The sequence below is a fragment of the Pterocles gutturalis genome, unplaced genomic scaffold, assembly GCF_000699245.1.
Source record: "Pterocles gutturalis isolate BGI_N339 unplaced genomic scaffold, ASM69924v1 scaffold10546, whole genome shotgun sequence".
Taxonomy (NCBI): Eukaryota; Metazoa; Chordata; class Aves; order Pterocliformes; family Pteroclidae; genus Pterocles; species Pterocles gutturalis.
Genome location: NW_010097880.1, coordinates 46781 through 62023, shown reverse-complemented (window position 1 = coordinate 62023; position 15243 = coordinate 46781). Strand labels below are relative to the sequence as shown.

Sequence of the window (15243 nt, the reverse complement as noted above, 5' to 3'; positions counted from 1 at the left end):
CGTTATTTCCAGTGAAATATGTGGCAGGGCTGCAGGGAGGAAAAATCCTGCTGGCAAAAGAGCAACTGTGCAAACCTCAGCAGCGACTGCTGGCAGATTTTCTCTGTGTGCACCTACCATGCAGTGCTTTTGCATGAGCAAAATATTGAATGAACGGCTTCCACTGCAGGAAGTCTCTACTTTTGTTTTCATGCTTCACCCCAGTAAAGCATTGTTAACGTATAGCAAAACCAGGCAAACAGTGAACTGGGCAGGCAAGCAAGAGGGTGTCCCAAACACCGAAGGGAGTCCTTAGGCTGGACAAGAGATGCAGCAATGTTTATGGACATATGCAAAGAATTTACAACCCTTATTTCATGTAAAAGCCACTAGCATTGTGAGTTAGATTTGCAGTAATGGACTGATAGGCTGATGATGACAGAATGATGCGAGACCCTAGCATGGATCCCAGAAAAGTTGAACCCGATCTAGAAATGACTGCCTCATCCATCTGCCCATCTCAACACAGATCCTTTGTTTTACCACCAAAGCATTGCTATTTTGGACAACCTCATTCCATCAAGGAAAACAAGCACTGCACTCCCTTTGGCTCCCAGAAGAAATGCGTATGGGGGATATTACTTTTTAGAAGGGACATGCCCAGTTTATTTATGTTTCTCTTGTGTGGAGCAAAAACACTCCAATTCAATATCCCAACAGAGGACAAAAGCAAAATAAATTTCATGGACAATATGTCAATGACAGGTCACACTCTCAAAAAACAGGATACTTTATCCTTGGATTGTGAAACACTGCTGAAATACTCCTTGGGCTGGCAAAGAGTATTATGTTATTAAAGACTAGGAGAGAAGACAAGTAGGCAGGAGTAGGAACCATCCCTAGGAGAGCATTTATATTAAAACACTTGGAGGTTTTTAAAGGACAAATTCAAGATGAGAAAATCGTAGAAACATGTCAATTGGAGGACCCAGACAAATAGGCAGGACCCACTCATGTATGAAAACAATGGGCTTTGGTAACAGGCTGCCTTGCAGAATGCTGTGCTTCAGGTAAGGGCTGTGCTCAGGAAGCCAGGGCTCAGCTCGTGGTGCAGACACAACCACAACCTGAACAGGTTTTGCTGATGATGCCTGCACAGGGACTACCTTGGGAGAGATCGGCTAGCGCCATTGCTTCAGAGCAGTATTTCAGCCCTTTGCAATGTCAAATGTCTAAAAGGGTCTGAACATTAATGCAGGCTGACTATCATTTATGTGCAAAGTCACACAGCTCTGAGGTTTATGCATCTGTGTTTCATTTTCTGCCTTTTATGAGAGGTAGGGGAGCAAGATGCTGTTATATCCCAGAGCTATGAGCGCATAACCTATTCAGCCTGGCATCATCATTCAACAAATCAGAAGAAAATGTTTCATGAGGCAACACATGAAACAAGACAAAGAAATGTTGCTGATTTCGTTTATTCAGAAAGAAAATCAGAAGTGAGCTGAGTTCCCCAGAGGGCAAAATGCACTGAGGTGAGATCTTTAGCCAAGATTTGGCAGTGGGGATCCCATGGTCAATTCTCTCGGCATTTTCCAAAATGGCTTAAAGTGAGAGTCCCGTTGCTGTCCCTGAAAGCGAGGAGAGGAAAAAATGGATTAGACACAGAGTTCTGCTTGCTACAGTCTGTCCTTTTGCTTGGCTCCTAGAACAGGCAGCAGATAGGATCCTGTCCCAAAGCCAAAGGACTCACAGACTCAGAGTCCCATCAGCTATTTGATTATTAACAGATGAGTGAAATGATTTAACCCATTCTTTAGACTGAAAATATTTTGGGACAAACTATAATGAGACTTCAAATTTAATTCTCTTTGCAGCAGGCAAGAAAAATTACATTAAGGTTAATGGTCTTCGAGCCATTCACATTAACAACCCAGATATAGCTCTTCTTATGCCCTAATGGAAAAAAAAAGAACCGTCAGCATGATGGCTAGTATTCTCTCGTGCCCCAAATTCCAAATCAACACTGGTCAGCAAACAAAAAAGTGGCAACTGTGCAGATTTGTGCCTACAGGGGACAATTGATAACACAAATGTGATCCATGTGTGTACATACACGACTGCGTTGCAGAAGTTACATCTATTGCTGTATGTTTTGCTGTCAGAACCACAGAGTGGCATCTCCTCAAGTGTGCAGACAGGTTTCGGGTAGTCACTGCAGTCAACCTGAAAATAAAAAAAAAAGGCTAATGTGAAGGGTATGAAAGAGTCAATAGCAGAAGGGCTTGAACCCCTACCTACAGCTGCAGTGCTGATGATAACAATCTCACTAAAAGTCATTAACTTCCGTGCACAATCTGATATAAGTGAGGTATCAGTTTTCTCCTATGCCAGAAGAATTTAATAATATAAAAATAGATCATAATTTCCTGTTTGAAGCAATTTACATCATAACCCAACCACAGCATTTCTAAGCAGCAGCAGTTCACTCTGAACGTGCCATGCTCGTGATCACATTGCACCGTGTTCCAACCTGGCCAGGAAATTAAATGGAAAAACACTGGTGTCTGGAGAAACATTGTGCTGAAGCCTGTATAAGGGTCCAGCGTCTCTCCCATAGTCTTAAAATGGGAAGATCTGCACTCAGCTAGATACTGTGAGAGCAGGCTTTTGTTTCTTTGTGCAATAGGTACTACGCTTGCTGAGAGGTATCGTCATGCAAAAAAAATGTATATGGGTCCAGGAAGAGGCTGAGGAATTTAATGGTGGAGAAATCCATCAAGGCTCACTGATTACACAGAAATCACACCTAGCTGAAGTCCATCACCGGAAAATAGCTGGAGGCTGGAAGAGCAGAAGTCCTATACATACTCACACTACTCTTACTCTCTCCTACACAATCCTTACAACCCCTGCTGAGAGCAGACTCTGCATCAAGCCATCATGGGCTTGACGGACCATTGGTCTGACCCCAAAAGCCGTTCTCTGTTCTTATTCTCAGCTCTGCCCTGATAGATTATTTCTGCTACTACTCTTTTGCTGATCCCTTCTTGTGCAGTCACCCTCTCCCTTTTCTGACGTTAGTGAGGATAATGCATATTACGTGTGGTGAAAGCAAAGCCTTCCCTGTGCTGAAGCGCAGCAGCAGTGACACTCCCATAGGATGCTGCTGGGGGCTGCTGCAGCCACTGGCAGTGCTTCCCCTGACATCAGTGGGACCCAAACCCCATCCCTCACCACGCAGTTCACTTACTGTAGTAATTTCCCTCTTACATCCACCGTCATGGTTCTTGCCAACACTGGTTCCAGACTCTCTGGGAAGGGAAGACACCCACGTTAGGGAGCTCTGCAAGCAATACCCCACATCCCAGCAATACTGGTCAGCTGCAGGTACAGCGTATAGGACACATGTGACATCCAGCTTAGGTTGTGTCCACATGGCTCTAGATACCAGACCAGGTGGTGCCACAGTCTGTGGGAGTGCTGCTTTATAACTGATGGGAAGGACAGGGGAGGGTCTGGGGTGTCAGGGTGAATGAGGAGCTAGGTTGTGTGACAACGTAGATGCACCTTGGGTTAGTCGCTGACCTCTGCGAGGCAGCATCTGCCACATAGAGCCTTTTAACTTAGTTAAGAGAAGCATTCTGTTCCGTGTTAGAACCCAGCCCTTCACTTCTCTCCCTAGATCAAAGGCAGTTTTCCTTCTAATCACAAAGGAAAACAGGGTCTAGTAAAGAGGATGGTCAAAGTCCAAGTGCCTTACAGAAAAGGCCTTGGTAGAAGTGCTGATATTCAGAAGAGCAGCTGTGGGGAGTGCTAAGCACTCGTTGTGCCTCACAGGAGAGCCCTGCACACGCAGTACTCACAGGTTATGGGTACACAGCAAACACTCGTTGTCGTAGGTGACCCCGTCGGTACCACAGACAGGGTTGAGGTCTTTGTGGCAGAGCAACACTACTTTGCCATCCTCACTTGTCGTGTTGGGATATCTACTGCAGTCCACCTGTTGAGGGAACACACAACAAAACACTGGTGAAGGCTTGCTTATAGGAAGCAAGTAGATCTCGTGAGTTTGTCTGTCTGGCCACCTAGGATGCCACCACAGCAGGGAAAATGTTTTTTTGTGTATCACCATGATGACAGTTCACTTGAAGATGACCAATGCAAGATTCTGACATCTCGTATGTCTTCTTATTTAGTATTTGAGTTATTTCTTGGGATAATCAATAAGCAGCTTTGGCTACTCAGAAGCACGACTTTCCCCTTGGTTTGCCCTTCGTTTCACTTACAGGGGCAACTTCCTTGCATTCTCCATCATGGTCTTTGCTGACATTGGTTCCATATTCTCTGGAGAGGAAAAGACAAATGTTAGGAAGTTCAGCAAAGACGTCTTGCTACATCCTAGGTGCTGGAAATATGTAAGTAATACAAGCAAAAGCTGACTCTCTATCAATCAGGCTTATATACGTTTTTCAGAAGGTAGTGCCATCCTCCCTGACTAGCTAGCACTGAATGGCTGGCAGGGATGTACAGACCCCAAGAGCTTTAGGACCATTTTGGGCAGTTCAGAGCAGAGCATCTCTCCATCCTTTTGCTCTGCTTTGCTGTGATGAGACGTGCCCTAGGGGCTGTCATCTGGCTGATCCTTGAGCTGGAGAAGAAAAACCTGAATAAATTACACTAGCAAAAGAGAGACACGGTGACTAAAGTGATGTCTAGGCAACGGACTGCCGCACAGTGATACCCAAGCTCATTTTGAAGGAATTGACACAAGTGACATATGACAGATCACTGTTTGTTGAAAAGTGGTGCTGCCAGGAGTCCTAAGCATTGCAGACCAACATCGCCTACGCAGCACGTACTTATTGTAGGCACAGAGCAGGCACTCGTTGCTGTAGGTTACTCCATCGGAACCACAGATGGGGCTGAGGATCTCGTTGCAGGCCAACACCTCTCTGCCATCCTCGTTTGTAGTGTTGGGATACGTACTGCAGTCCACCTGTCAAAGGAACGTACAGCAGCAGGGTGGAGAAGACATTTTCCATTCACAACTCCCATTTTGCACAAGACAGTGACCAGATACAACCTGCAGTGGGTTTTTTGCTACAAACTTGGGCTGGTGGGGAAATCCAGTAACAAGTGAATCAATCCTTCCTGCAGAGACCTCCCTGCACAGCAGTAGAGGAGAAAAAGGAGAGGGCTACAGCCATCCAGTCCCCCGGATGGGGCAGATCAGTGGTGGTCTCTCATGCTCACTTGATATCGTTTTACAAAGGCTAAGCATTGGTCCCTTGTTCTTATTCTTATGGTCCCTCCAGTGCACTTCTGCAATTACTCTTTCATTCTCAACACACTTTTTTTTTTTTTTTTCTTTTTTTTCTTCAGAAGAACAAGTCTAATGACCTGGTCTGTAGAAGCTGAAGCAGCTCACAGTATTTTATTCTTTCAGCAGGTTGCCTTTGGGTAGGTTCTGATACCACAGTCTACTGCTATCAGTTTAGAGCCAGTCATACCTGACCAGCTTAAAGCTCAGACCAGTTTGAAGTTGGTGAAAAATTAATTCATCCAAAAAAATTTGTATCATTACCACTACTACATTATTAACGTGCAGCATAGATGTAGAGCCAAGAATAGAATAAATCTAATGTTTTACAGTGTAAAATCTCATTACAATGACATTAATTTCGTTAGGTGAAAAACAGTTAAGTACCTACAGGCCTGAGGTTTTTCTCACTCCTTTTGTTATTACATGTTTATCAATTGTCTTTACCAGGCCACATACCTGAGAAAAGTGACAGAAAGAAATCTACCACTCACCTCAACCCCGAAGGCAGCATCTGGAAAAGAAAAGAGAGGCAGAAAATGTGAAACAAAGCTCATATGATAAGATCTCAGTTAAAGCTGGAAATCTGGATGTGAAATTCCTGTATGCAGGACCAAACTGAATGATTTCCAGTGACTGGTTTCCTGAACTAAATAAACTATGTATGACTTTTTTTTCTTATGCTGATAAGTATAATAGCATTGCTTATTGATGGCTGTGATGAAACATGTTTTTGAATAGCTTTGTTCTTTTTTTTTATTTTGAGATAAACTTGTTAATTGCAAATAGAGTAACTTTTCCTTCCTTGTCTTTTTACACATCCGTTTTGACCCTAAAGAGCTGCTGTTACATATCTGAAAAGAAACCTGAGTCAATACAGATAAATGCAAATGCAAACAGTCACTTACAAGATAAGCAAATACATACAGCATCCGTTGTCAGGAATATGCATTTTAAAGAAGCTGAGTGTGAAAAAAAAATTGTCTTTGGCTTTGTAATTCCATCAGATGTAAATATTCAGCGAGAACTTCAGACTCTGGCTTGTTTTCATCTCGTTTCTCTGTTAGCAGCAAAAGTATTGCGGGACAGTTGCTAGGTTTCTGCGCAGAACTTGCTTGTTCCATTACAATATTGTTGTGACTAGATCCTGGAGGCCTGACCACCTCGTCACGGCCTTGGTTCAACTATTTATCCATCGCTGTAGTTGTACAACAAGCGTAAGCAGTGCAACAGCATTAAAACAACAGTGTAAAAAGTGTAACAACGCTACCAGCACAGAACTCCACTTGCAGTTGTTTGTATTTACATCAGTCAACCAGCTACAACAATGAGCTGTTTCAGACTGTCCCGAAATCTGCCCCTGCATCCCGTGCGATGCTAACGTACCGAGACAGCCTGTCTCTTTGCAGTAGGGTGATTTTCTCTCTTTGAAGCCACTATCTTATCCTTTTAAAGACAGCCAGGACTCAGACACAAAGCCTCTGCGGCACCGTAAGAGTTACTCACCTGGGAAGCAGCAAAGCACAAAGGACAGGAGCACAAACACACCTGCCGTGGTCATGGTGGAAGTATTTCTCGAGGCTGCCGGCTGCCTGCCCGTGAGATGGTCTCTCCAAGGCTGACTGCAAATATATACAAATGCAGTGTCTAAACTGTTCAACTGTAACATAAAACAACCAGCAGAATCTGTCACCGGTACAATGAGGCTGGTAATATTTATTGAGGTCTTGACTTTCAGGTAATGGTCTGCATCTGCTGGGCAATTGATTTTGGCTGGACATCTGGTTAATAGCTTGAGACAAGCATCACATGTTCTCAGTGGTCAAAACCAAACAAACAGCCTTTTGGACAAAAGAAACCTCTTTAGGATTCTAGCAGAAATGCAAGGAGCACAAACCATTGAGGGGAGTAAACAGCAGGTCCTTCATTTGTCTCTGCAGAGCAACGTCTCCCATCAGGGAGCCGCTCGGGCAGAGCATGCAGTACTGCCGTCTTTACAGACCAGGCTAAGAGTCTCTGCTTTCCTTTCTGGTTTTGGGTAGGGTTTTTTTCCGCATTCCCAGATATTCACCACTGGGTATGAACATGGGTCAGGTGTGGCATTGCCATTAGCTGAACTGGTTAAGCTTTGTCAGGCGAGTCTAGCAGGACTGTGTCTAACTGGTGAAGCTAATGGTGTCTAGCACTGATTTGATAAAAGAAAAGGCTTCTTGACAGTTTCACTGCCCGGGTATAGAAGAGCTCAGTAGAAGATTTGAAAGCAGGTTAAATTCTGTCAAACACCACTAAAAATGTCACCTGAACCTTATCAGCAGGGAACACTTATTTACAGACCTAGTCACAGTTAAACACACCGACCCATTCAAAGCGTTCCACCAAGCCATCTTGAGAACAAAAGACACTGAAGGTTTGGGAGCCTATTTACATAGCACCAGCTATGCTTGAAAGCACAGTAATCCTTTCCCCCTACACGTATTTTAGAACATTATACTTAAAACATAGAGCCTGTCCCAATATTCCTGTCTCGTACCTCCAGCCTTCATTCCACCTCCTAACGGCTCCTTCCTAGGAGGAGGTCTGGATCTCTGCTGGTTTAGCAGCTGAAATTTTACAGGAGTGGGTTCTGCCTTTAACCTGATATTCTCACCATGATCCCTTTCCCAGGTCCAAACTGTCAAGCATAGCTGGGATTTTTTTGGTCATGGGAGCAAATACTTTGATGTTTAAATGTCTGAACTGCATAGTGCATGGAATCACCCGTCCTGGGTACTGCCACAAGGCCGAAGCACGGCTACGTGGACATACAGGTTATATTTACCTAAAAGAGATGGGTTTCTTCACAGGGAGAAGCATTAAAATAATTATACTGCTAGGTTTGTTTCTATAAATTACAGGGAGCCTGCATTAATATTTTAGATGCATTTGGCACATCTTCATGATGTATTACCCTAATGTGCCTTGCGGATGGCATCTCTGGATTTTCCCCAAGCGCGTACAGGAGCAGGCTGAGGCTGCTGTCACGTGCCACGCTTGTTGCCTTCATCAGTTCTCCCCGCAGCTGGGGGGTGGGTACATCATTCTGGATCAAATATGAACTTTGCCACTGTCTTCTCCAGCCAGGCAGCGAGACCTCTGCGAACCCTCCTCCCCAGCCTTCCCAGCCCCATCCTGGCAGCTCTTGGCAGGTTGCCTCCTGCCTGGTGCCCATGTGCTGCTCCCTGCCCTGGACAGTGCTGTCCTCTAGGCAGGACCGACCTTTCTCCTGATGGATGGAGAACATCTTCCTGCCAAAGACTGCTGTGTATTGCCTGTATACACCAGAGAAAAATTTCCCAATGTAACCACTGGGTTCAGCACTGGTTCTGGCACTTACTGGCCCTGAGCAGCCCAAAGATTTCCTCCGACCACCACAACACCTATTTGATATTCAGCAGATATGTTCCTTTGGCGCCCAAAGATTTCCTCCGACCACCACAACAGCTATTTGATATTCAGCAGATACGTTCCTTTGGTCTCTCACACAGACAGTCTAGGGAGACTCAAGTCTGCAACAATTAAGAGCTGACCAGGGAACAGCGGTCTCTGAGCCACTCAGGTACCCCCCCTTCAGGTAAACCACAAAAAGGACACCAGAAATCACCAGGTTTCGGGCTCACGCACAGCCTTCAGCCAGCCAACGTCCACAGACTCCCCACCCGGGGTTACAGCTCCAGATTATCCTGCCCCTGATAACAGCATGGAAAAAATCCCACAGCTGGCTCAGCTCCAGCTGTAGGACAGGTTGCTCAGTTCTCAGCTACTCCTGGAAGAACAGTGAGACAGAGGATTTGGTCTGCGATCCTGCCACTCATCACATGTGGTAATCCACTTCGTTCTGGTCTTCTAATCCTCAGAGTCAGATGCAGCATATGGCTAATGACCACTTGCCTAAAGGGAAATCTGCGTGAGTGCAGAAGCCAGCACGAGGGCAGAGATCTGCAAGGGAGCAAAGGCACCACCACATATTGGGGTACCACATATTATGGTCCTGAGCACCAGCGGCAATGTGAGTGACAGAAGGGCAGGATTTATCCATTATACAACATCCCCTTTCACTTAGCCAAGGATTTTTTTTGTCTTCATTTCCTGTTACAGTTCTGCCAGCATAAATTTCACATTCTCTGTAAGAATCAAAACCGATATTGAGAAATTTTCTTAGCAGGTATATGACTTCTCAGTGTAAGTAATACACTGATAAATGAATGACAAATCATTTAATACACTTTCCCAAATATTCATGAGTTTTTTCTCACATTAATTAACAAATAGCTATTGTAAAAGTGAGAAATAACAATAATTAGTGTAGCTGTTTAATCACTCCAAAATGCCTGCTAAATACAATTCGAACTGCAGTTTCCATCTTTGCCTTTCTCTTGGCCGCAGTGTGGCCAATAACTATCTGTACCAAGCCACGTGCCTGGAGAAACTGATACAAATGGAAGATCTGCCTCTCACCTAGTGCCCGAAAGCACCCTTTGAACTAAGCAATAAAGCAAACAAAGCCACTGATATGATTAAAACATATTGATATGAAAACATATCCATGTGTTTGTGAACTTAGCAGAGAGAGTTTGATTCAAGTAATGCCGGTGGATGTTTTCCTGAACTGGTAGTACCATGTGCAGAACTTTGCACCCTGCAGCTGAAAGCTAACAAGGTTTCACATTACTTGTGTGATGAATTAAATGTACTTGTCCACACTGCAAGACCAGATGTCGACACATGGGAGCAAGGCCAGCAGAGGCCAGCAGGTTGGCCAGGTGCTGGAGCACAGGGCACTCAGGGCAAGCTGGGGGAGCTGGGCTTGTTCAGCCTGGAGAAGAGATGGCTACGGGGGATTATGTTGCTCTCTGCAGCTCCCTGATGGGGTTAGGGAGAAAACAGTGCCAGAGCCTTCGCAGAGCTGTACAGCAAAAGGATTAAAGTCTGACCAAATGTAAGGAATTCTTTGCCACAATGGTGATCAGGCAGTGGCACAGGAACCAGAGAGGCCATATGTGTCTGTCCTTGGCAATACTGAAAACCCAGCTGAACAACGAAGGCCTTGAGCACCTTCAGCTGACTTTGACTTTGGCCTTGCTTTGAGCAGGGGTTGGGCTAGAGACCTCTAGGGAGCTCTTCCAACCTGGATTATTTTATGTATACGGTACTTACATAATGCTCTCTCCTATGGATAGTTTTTATTAATGAAGGAACATAACTTCTCCATGACCCAGGAGAGTAGCTTCAAAGTTTTCCTACAACCTTTGCTAAAGGGCCACAGGTAAGTGGTACGAAGAGCTCCCAGCATATTTTTATAGGGGATGACCAGTAACATGTACAACAAAAAAGAGTAGATTGTAATAATTGTTTAAAAGAAACCACACTCAACTATTCAAATTTGAGAACATTCTTAGCTCTCAATGATTTCAAAGTTTCTCAATTTCTGCAATAGCCCAGGCTCTCTACCATCACAACATACCCCCAGAAGAGCATCAACATTCAAACCTACAGCAAAGTGACCTACATCACAAAATCAGCTGCCAAAATAGCACCCCTTCACGGCTGTGCTGCAGCCTGGACCAGATGCAGGTCTCAGCAGCATCCACTCCGAGGACATGCCCTCAATTCTCACCTTCACCAGCTTGTGCCTTGGTCCAGCTCTGGATGATGAGGACGTCAAGTGAGCGCTCCATCGCACAGGGCAAGAGTTACGTGAAAGCAGGAAAATACTAGAATGAATAACAAAAAAAGGAGGCACTAAACAGCAGAACAGTTGGCCAACCAATGGCCCAGGCTGTTACTCTTCGAAGTAAACATACTGCAGGGAAGGCGGTTTGGAGATAATGCAGGAAATGTTATCCCGCGGCTGGTCAGAGGAAGAGGAAATAATTGTTTTAATCAGTTTTCCTGACACTTCAGTGATTTCAGCTGCACATCACCGAGTCTTTGTTTCATCTTTGCCACAGCCCAAGCAGGAACAACGAGGTGGCAGCTGGGGAGAAGTAGCAGCTGACCTGGAGTTGACACCATTCATGGCTGCCTGGCAGGAGAAAGTCAATCTGGCAACTTCACTGCTAAGGCTGGGAAAGTCTCCTTCAGGAGCTGTGGTCAGGAGAAAATCTTCCAAAGGTAGAAAAAAAATAATCAGCAGATTCTTATCAGCAAGTAGACATTATTTATAGCTCAATGTATAGTTAAAATAGAATAAAAATATGCATGTTCTGCCATGAAAGTAAATTGCTTTGAGGTTATATAAACCAGGGGAAGAGTAGAACATATCTCCAAAGGACAGCAGATGAGGCATTTTCAAGCTGCCTGTTATCTACTAGCACGCACGTCACCAGAATAGCACACGGCAGGGGGATTGTGGCGTGTCCCTTGGACTTCAGACAGCTACACAACCCACCAAAGAGTGACATTGCCAAGAGAGGCGTATAGGCAGAAGATATTTTAATTGACTAACTAGCAGGGTTGGGAAAAGTAACTTGGTATGACTGGGATGAGTAATTGCTACATGCTACCAAGCAGCAAAGAGGAGTACGAAGGCCTCGAGGAAGATCACTTGATCCCTGGACAGCTGCCTTCGAGAGCTTGTTTACAGAGGGATAAGCATCCCGGATGCTTATCCAGCACAGAGGCTATGGCAAGGCTGGCTGGGGAGACAGGTTACAGTCTCCCATGAAGCACAGGGATCATCTCTTCACAGTGAGCTGCCAAGTCTCATTAATTTATCATAGGAACATGCCTTCAGTGCTTGCTTCCCTCAGTTCTGTTTCATAAGATTGACAGACACATCTACACACCACAAAGTATTCTTGACAAGAGGGTAATTAACCTTCGATGTTTACATCCCCCTCCACTTGGCAAGTAACACCAAGTTTGTGCATTTTGGAGATGACTGTCTGTAAACAAGTGATAGTTTCCTTTTATGCTCTTGATCAGAGGTCAGGAGGACTGGAATAACAAATTTTCTGAGCCCTCTGTGGAGTAGGATGTAACTGAGGAAGAATTTCCTCAAGTAAATGGCCAAAGCCTTGGACCCAGGGCTTTCAGACCAGCCCCAGGTCTGCGGGTGAGACCCCCGTCAGCCTGTGGCTCCGCAGTCGTTTCAGACAGGATCCGGGACATGCTTCATGCAAGCTCAGGGCAACGTGAGCTGAGGCTCTGCCAAGGCTGAGGGAGCTAAAGGTGCAGAAGTTTATACACAGATAACAACATGTATGAGAGATAAATTATTCTAAAGTGTTATTTAAGTTAGATAAACACTTCAAGAGTGTGTCACCCTGCACAAACCCCGTATGGGAGGAGGCAGCTAGGAGCGCAAGGCAGCTGTTCCTGGAGGTGCCGCAGTAACCCGGAGGCATCGCTCTGCCCATTAACCACCCCAAGAAACATGGATGTTTCACACAGCCCCAGGCAAAGTTGTCTTTCCATGTGAAAGCATGGGATGAGGCAATGCAGAGCAAGAATTAGCAGAGCATCAGACAAAAGCACTCCTGGATCTCACCTTATCAGCCAACAAACTAGCAAAAAAACCTCATATAAGAAACAACGTTTGGAAGAGACAAATGAAGGTGCTTGCTTTCATTTATGGGAAGAAAACAAGGAACCTGTTGGATTTGGGATGAATGTTGGTTTGCTTTTTAAGAAAGATCTTGTAAATAAAGCAGCCACAAGGGATTTTCTTTCTGAGGGGTAGGGGGCAATAGGCTAAGAATGAAAATCCACGGCTCTCCCTGGTGGGAAAGAAAGGAAGAACAGGGTGAGAGACAGGATACAACATGGTGCTATAACTTGAACACTTGGCTGGAATAGGAGGAACTGGATGGAAAGAGTTTCTATGGCTGAAGGACTATTAGCATCTTAACTACAGAACATTTCTTCCTTCATTATTAACATCAAAAGAAAGGGCAACAATTTCATTTATTCTGCAGAGCTGAGCTTTAATGAGAGCACTGGCTGATTCTTTGCAGCTGGACATGGCTGAAGAACCACTGGTGCTGACAGAAAGGACCATGCTGCTGAATTATGGGGTTTTGCTATTTCACAGGCATTGAGGTAGATAGCAGGACTTTTACTATCTCTAAACTATTGCACTAACAAAGTAATGCAGTTATTTGCTTAAAATGTTAGCACAGGCACGACAACTGCTATGTTGTATGTGATCACATGGCCCCTACATCCTCTGGCTTGGGCACTGTCCCCATTTGCATCCTAACAAAAATTTCTGTCTCCAGAGCGCTGAATGCACTAATATCTATAAAGGTTTTGTGTGTCTCCTTTTCTGGTCCTGTAACAGGTTATGCTGCACTTTCCTGATGCTGTCAGTGAAGGTTGTTTGTGCATGCTTGCATAACAAGGAAATATTTCTGCTACTTGTCTCATATTTTTCATCTTTTTGCCATCCTTTTCTTCAGACATTTGAATGCAGCCCATGGAGAATAGCAATATTAGAAAACTAGCATTTAATCACTGCCAAGCAAAATGTCAACAGAAGGTATATGCACCACTTACGTCCAATGGTACGCTGCCTGCTCAGCATCCGGCTGGCATTATTTGGGATGCTGCCACAGAGAGCAATGGGAGTTCAGCCTGCTTCTTGGTTTGCCTTCCTTTTTAGTCACTGGGATGACTGCTGTTCCTGAGTCCCTGGGTGTCCCATGTTCTCTGAAGAAGGGAAAGTCTGCCATTAGAAACTCAGTAGGACCATTTTCCCAAAGGGGGATGGGTGCTGGGAATGTAAATAAAACACCCAAATGATGCAAGTGAAGGAGAGTTCATCTGAGTTAACCACTGACACTGAAGCAGTTTTACTGTCTCTGACTATTATAATCCCATCAGTCAACAAACCTACACCATCTGAATGTGCTGCATCATTTGGATTGCTATTCTGCCTGTTTTCTTTTCACTGCTAAATCTCCACAATTTTGCCCCAAGCACAAACAGCAAGTGGAGAGGGAGAAAAGAAGGATACATTGGAAAAGCACAGGGAGAGGCCAGGGGCCGGGGGACCGTCATTCAGAAAGCATGTTCTTTCCATCGGACTGACACGTTCACTGGTGTAAGTGGAACCATCTGTGCCACAGATCTGCTCCGGCGCTTGGCTGGGGGAACCCCAAACTGCAGCTAAGCTCTAAAGGGAACAGAGAAAAAATAGTTTAAAGCAATAAATTTCCAAACATTCCTCATTCTTCAGGGGGCTTGAATGAAATTAAGGCTTTACTTCCATGAATGAAAAATAGGCAGGAAGCAATACACTATGCGAACGCTCTTTGTTTGCAAATTCACAGTATGTTTAAGCTTACGGGGCTGCACCTCAGCTGGTGAAAATCTGGAAAACACTCCTAGGCTGAGTGAATGCCTGCCAGCTGGAGACAGGCTCCCTTCCCCTACTGCTTTCTGCTTTTTTCATATCTACTCATTGATCAGCGGAGAGCACACAACCAGAGCCCAAAGCATAGCAAAGAATCAAATAAAATTGTATCAAACATTAAATTACAACAAGAAAATGAGCGTTTCTGAGTGTGAACATATTGCCGGATGAAACAGGTGGATACCAGGATTATATTTCTTTAAGGATAGAGGTCCGAGGAAATGTTTTCGGTTCCCAAGGTATTTTCTTTTAACTAACAGACCTGTGTGACTGATACAATGAGAGTTTGTATAATTATTTCTGGATTTCTTTTGTTTTTGAGGAACACACAGTTATAAAGGTGGTAAAAAAATATTTAAATATTCTTTCAAAAAGAGAAGAGTTTTAAAAATCAGCGGGATGAGCCTTGCCACTCTCAAGCATCCCTCAGAAGAGGGTCAGAGTATCTAGGCCCATCCACATGTCTCTCTAGTAAATACAGCATATTAAAAAAAGCTAAAACAAGGCAAACTATCAGCAGAGATAATTTTGAAAGGTGTAGATATTT

At 44.6% G+C, this 15243-nt stretch overlaps 1 protein-coding gene across 1 annotated transcript; it reads right to left on the bottom strand.

Moving 5' to 3' along the window:
* Nucleotides 1–1555: 1555 nt before the first annotated feature.
* On the bottom strand, nucleotides 1556–6863 carry LOC104471570 (ovomucoid-like). Its single transcript, XM_010086953.1, has 8 exons — nucleotides 6809–6863; nucleotides 5797–5816; nucleotides 4842–4978; nucleotides 4269–4326; nucleotides 3846–3982; nucleotides 3233–3293; nucleotides 2096–2205; nucleotides 1556–1610 (listed from the first exon to the last, which is right to left on the bottom strand). Exons 1-8 carry the CDS (start codon nucleotides 6861–6863, stop codon nucleotides 1556–1558), a joined length of 633 nt encoding a protein of 210 aa, XP_010085255.1.
* Between the last annotated feature and the right edge of the window lie 8380 nt (nucleotides 6864–15243).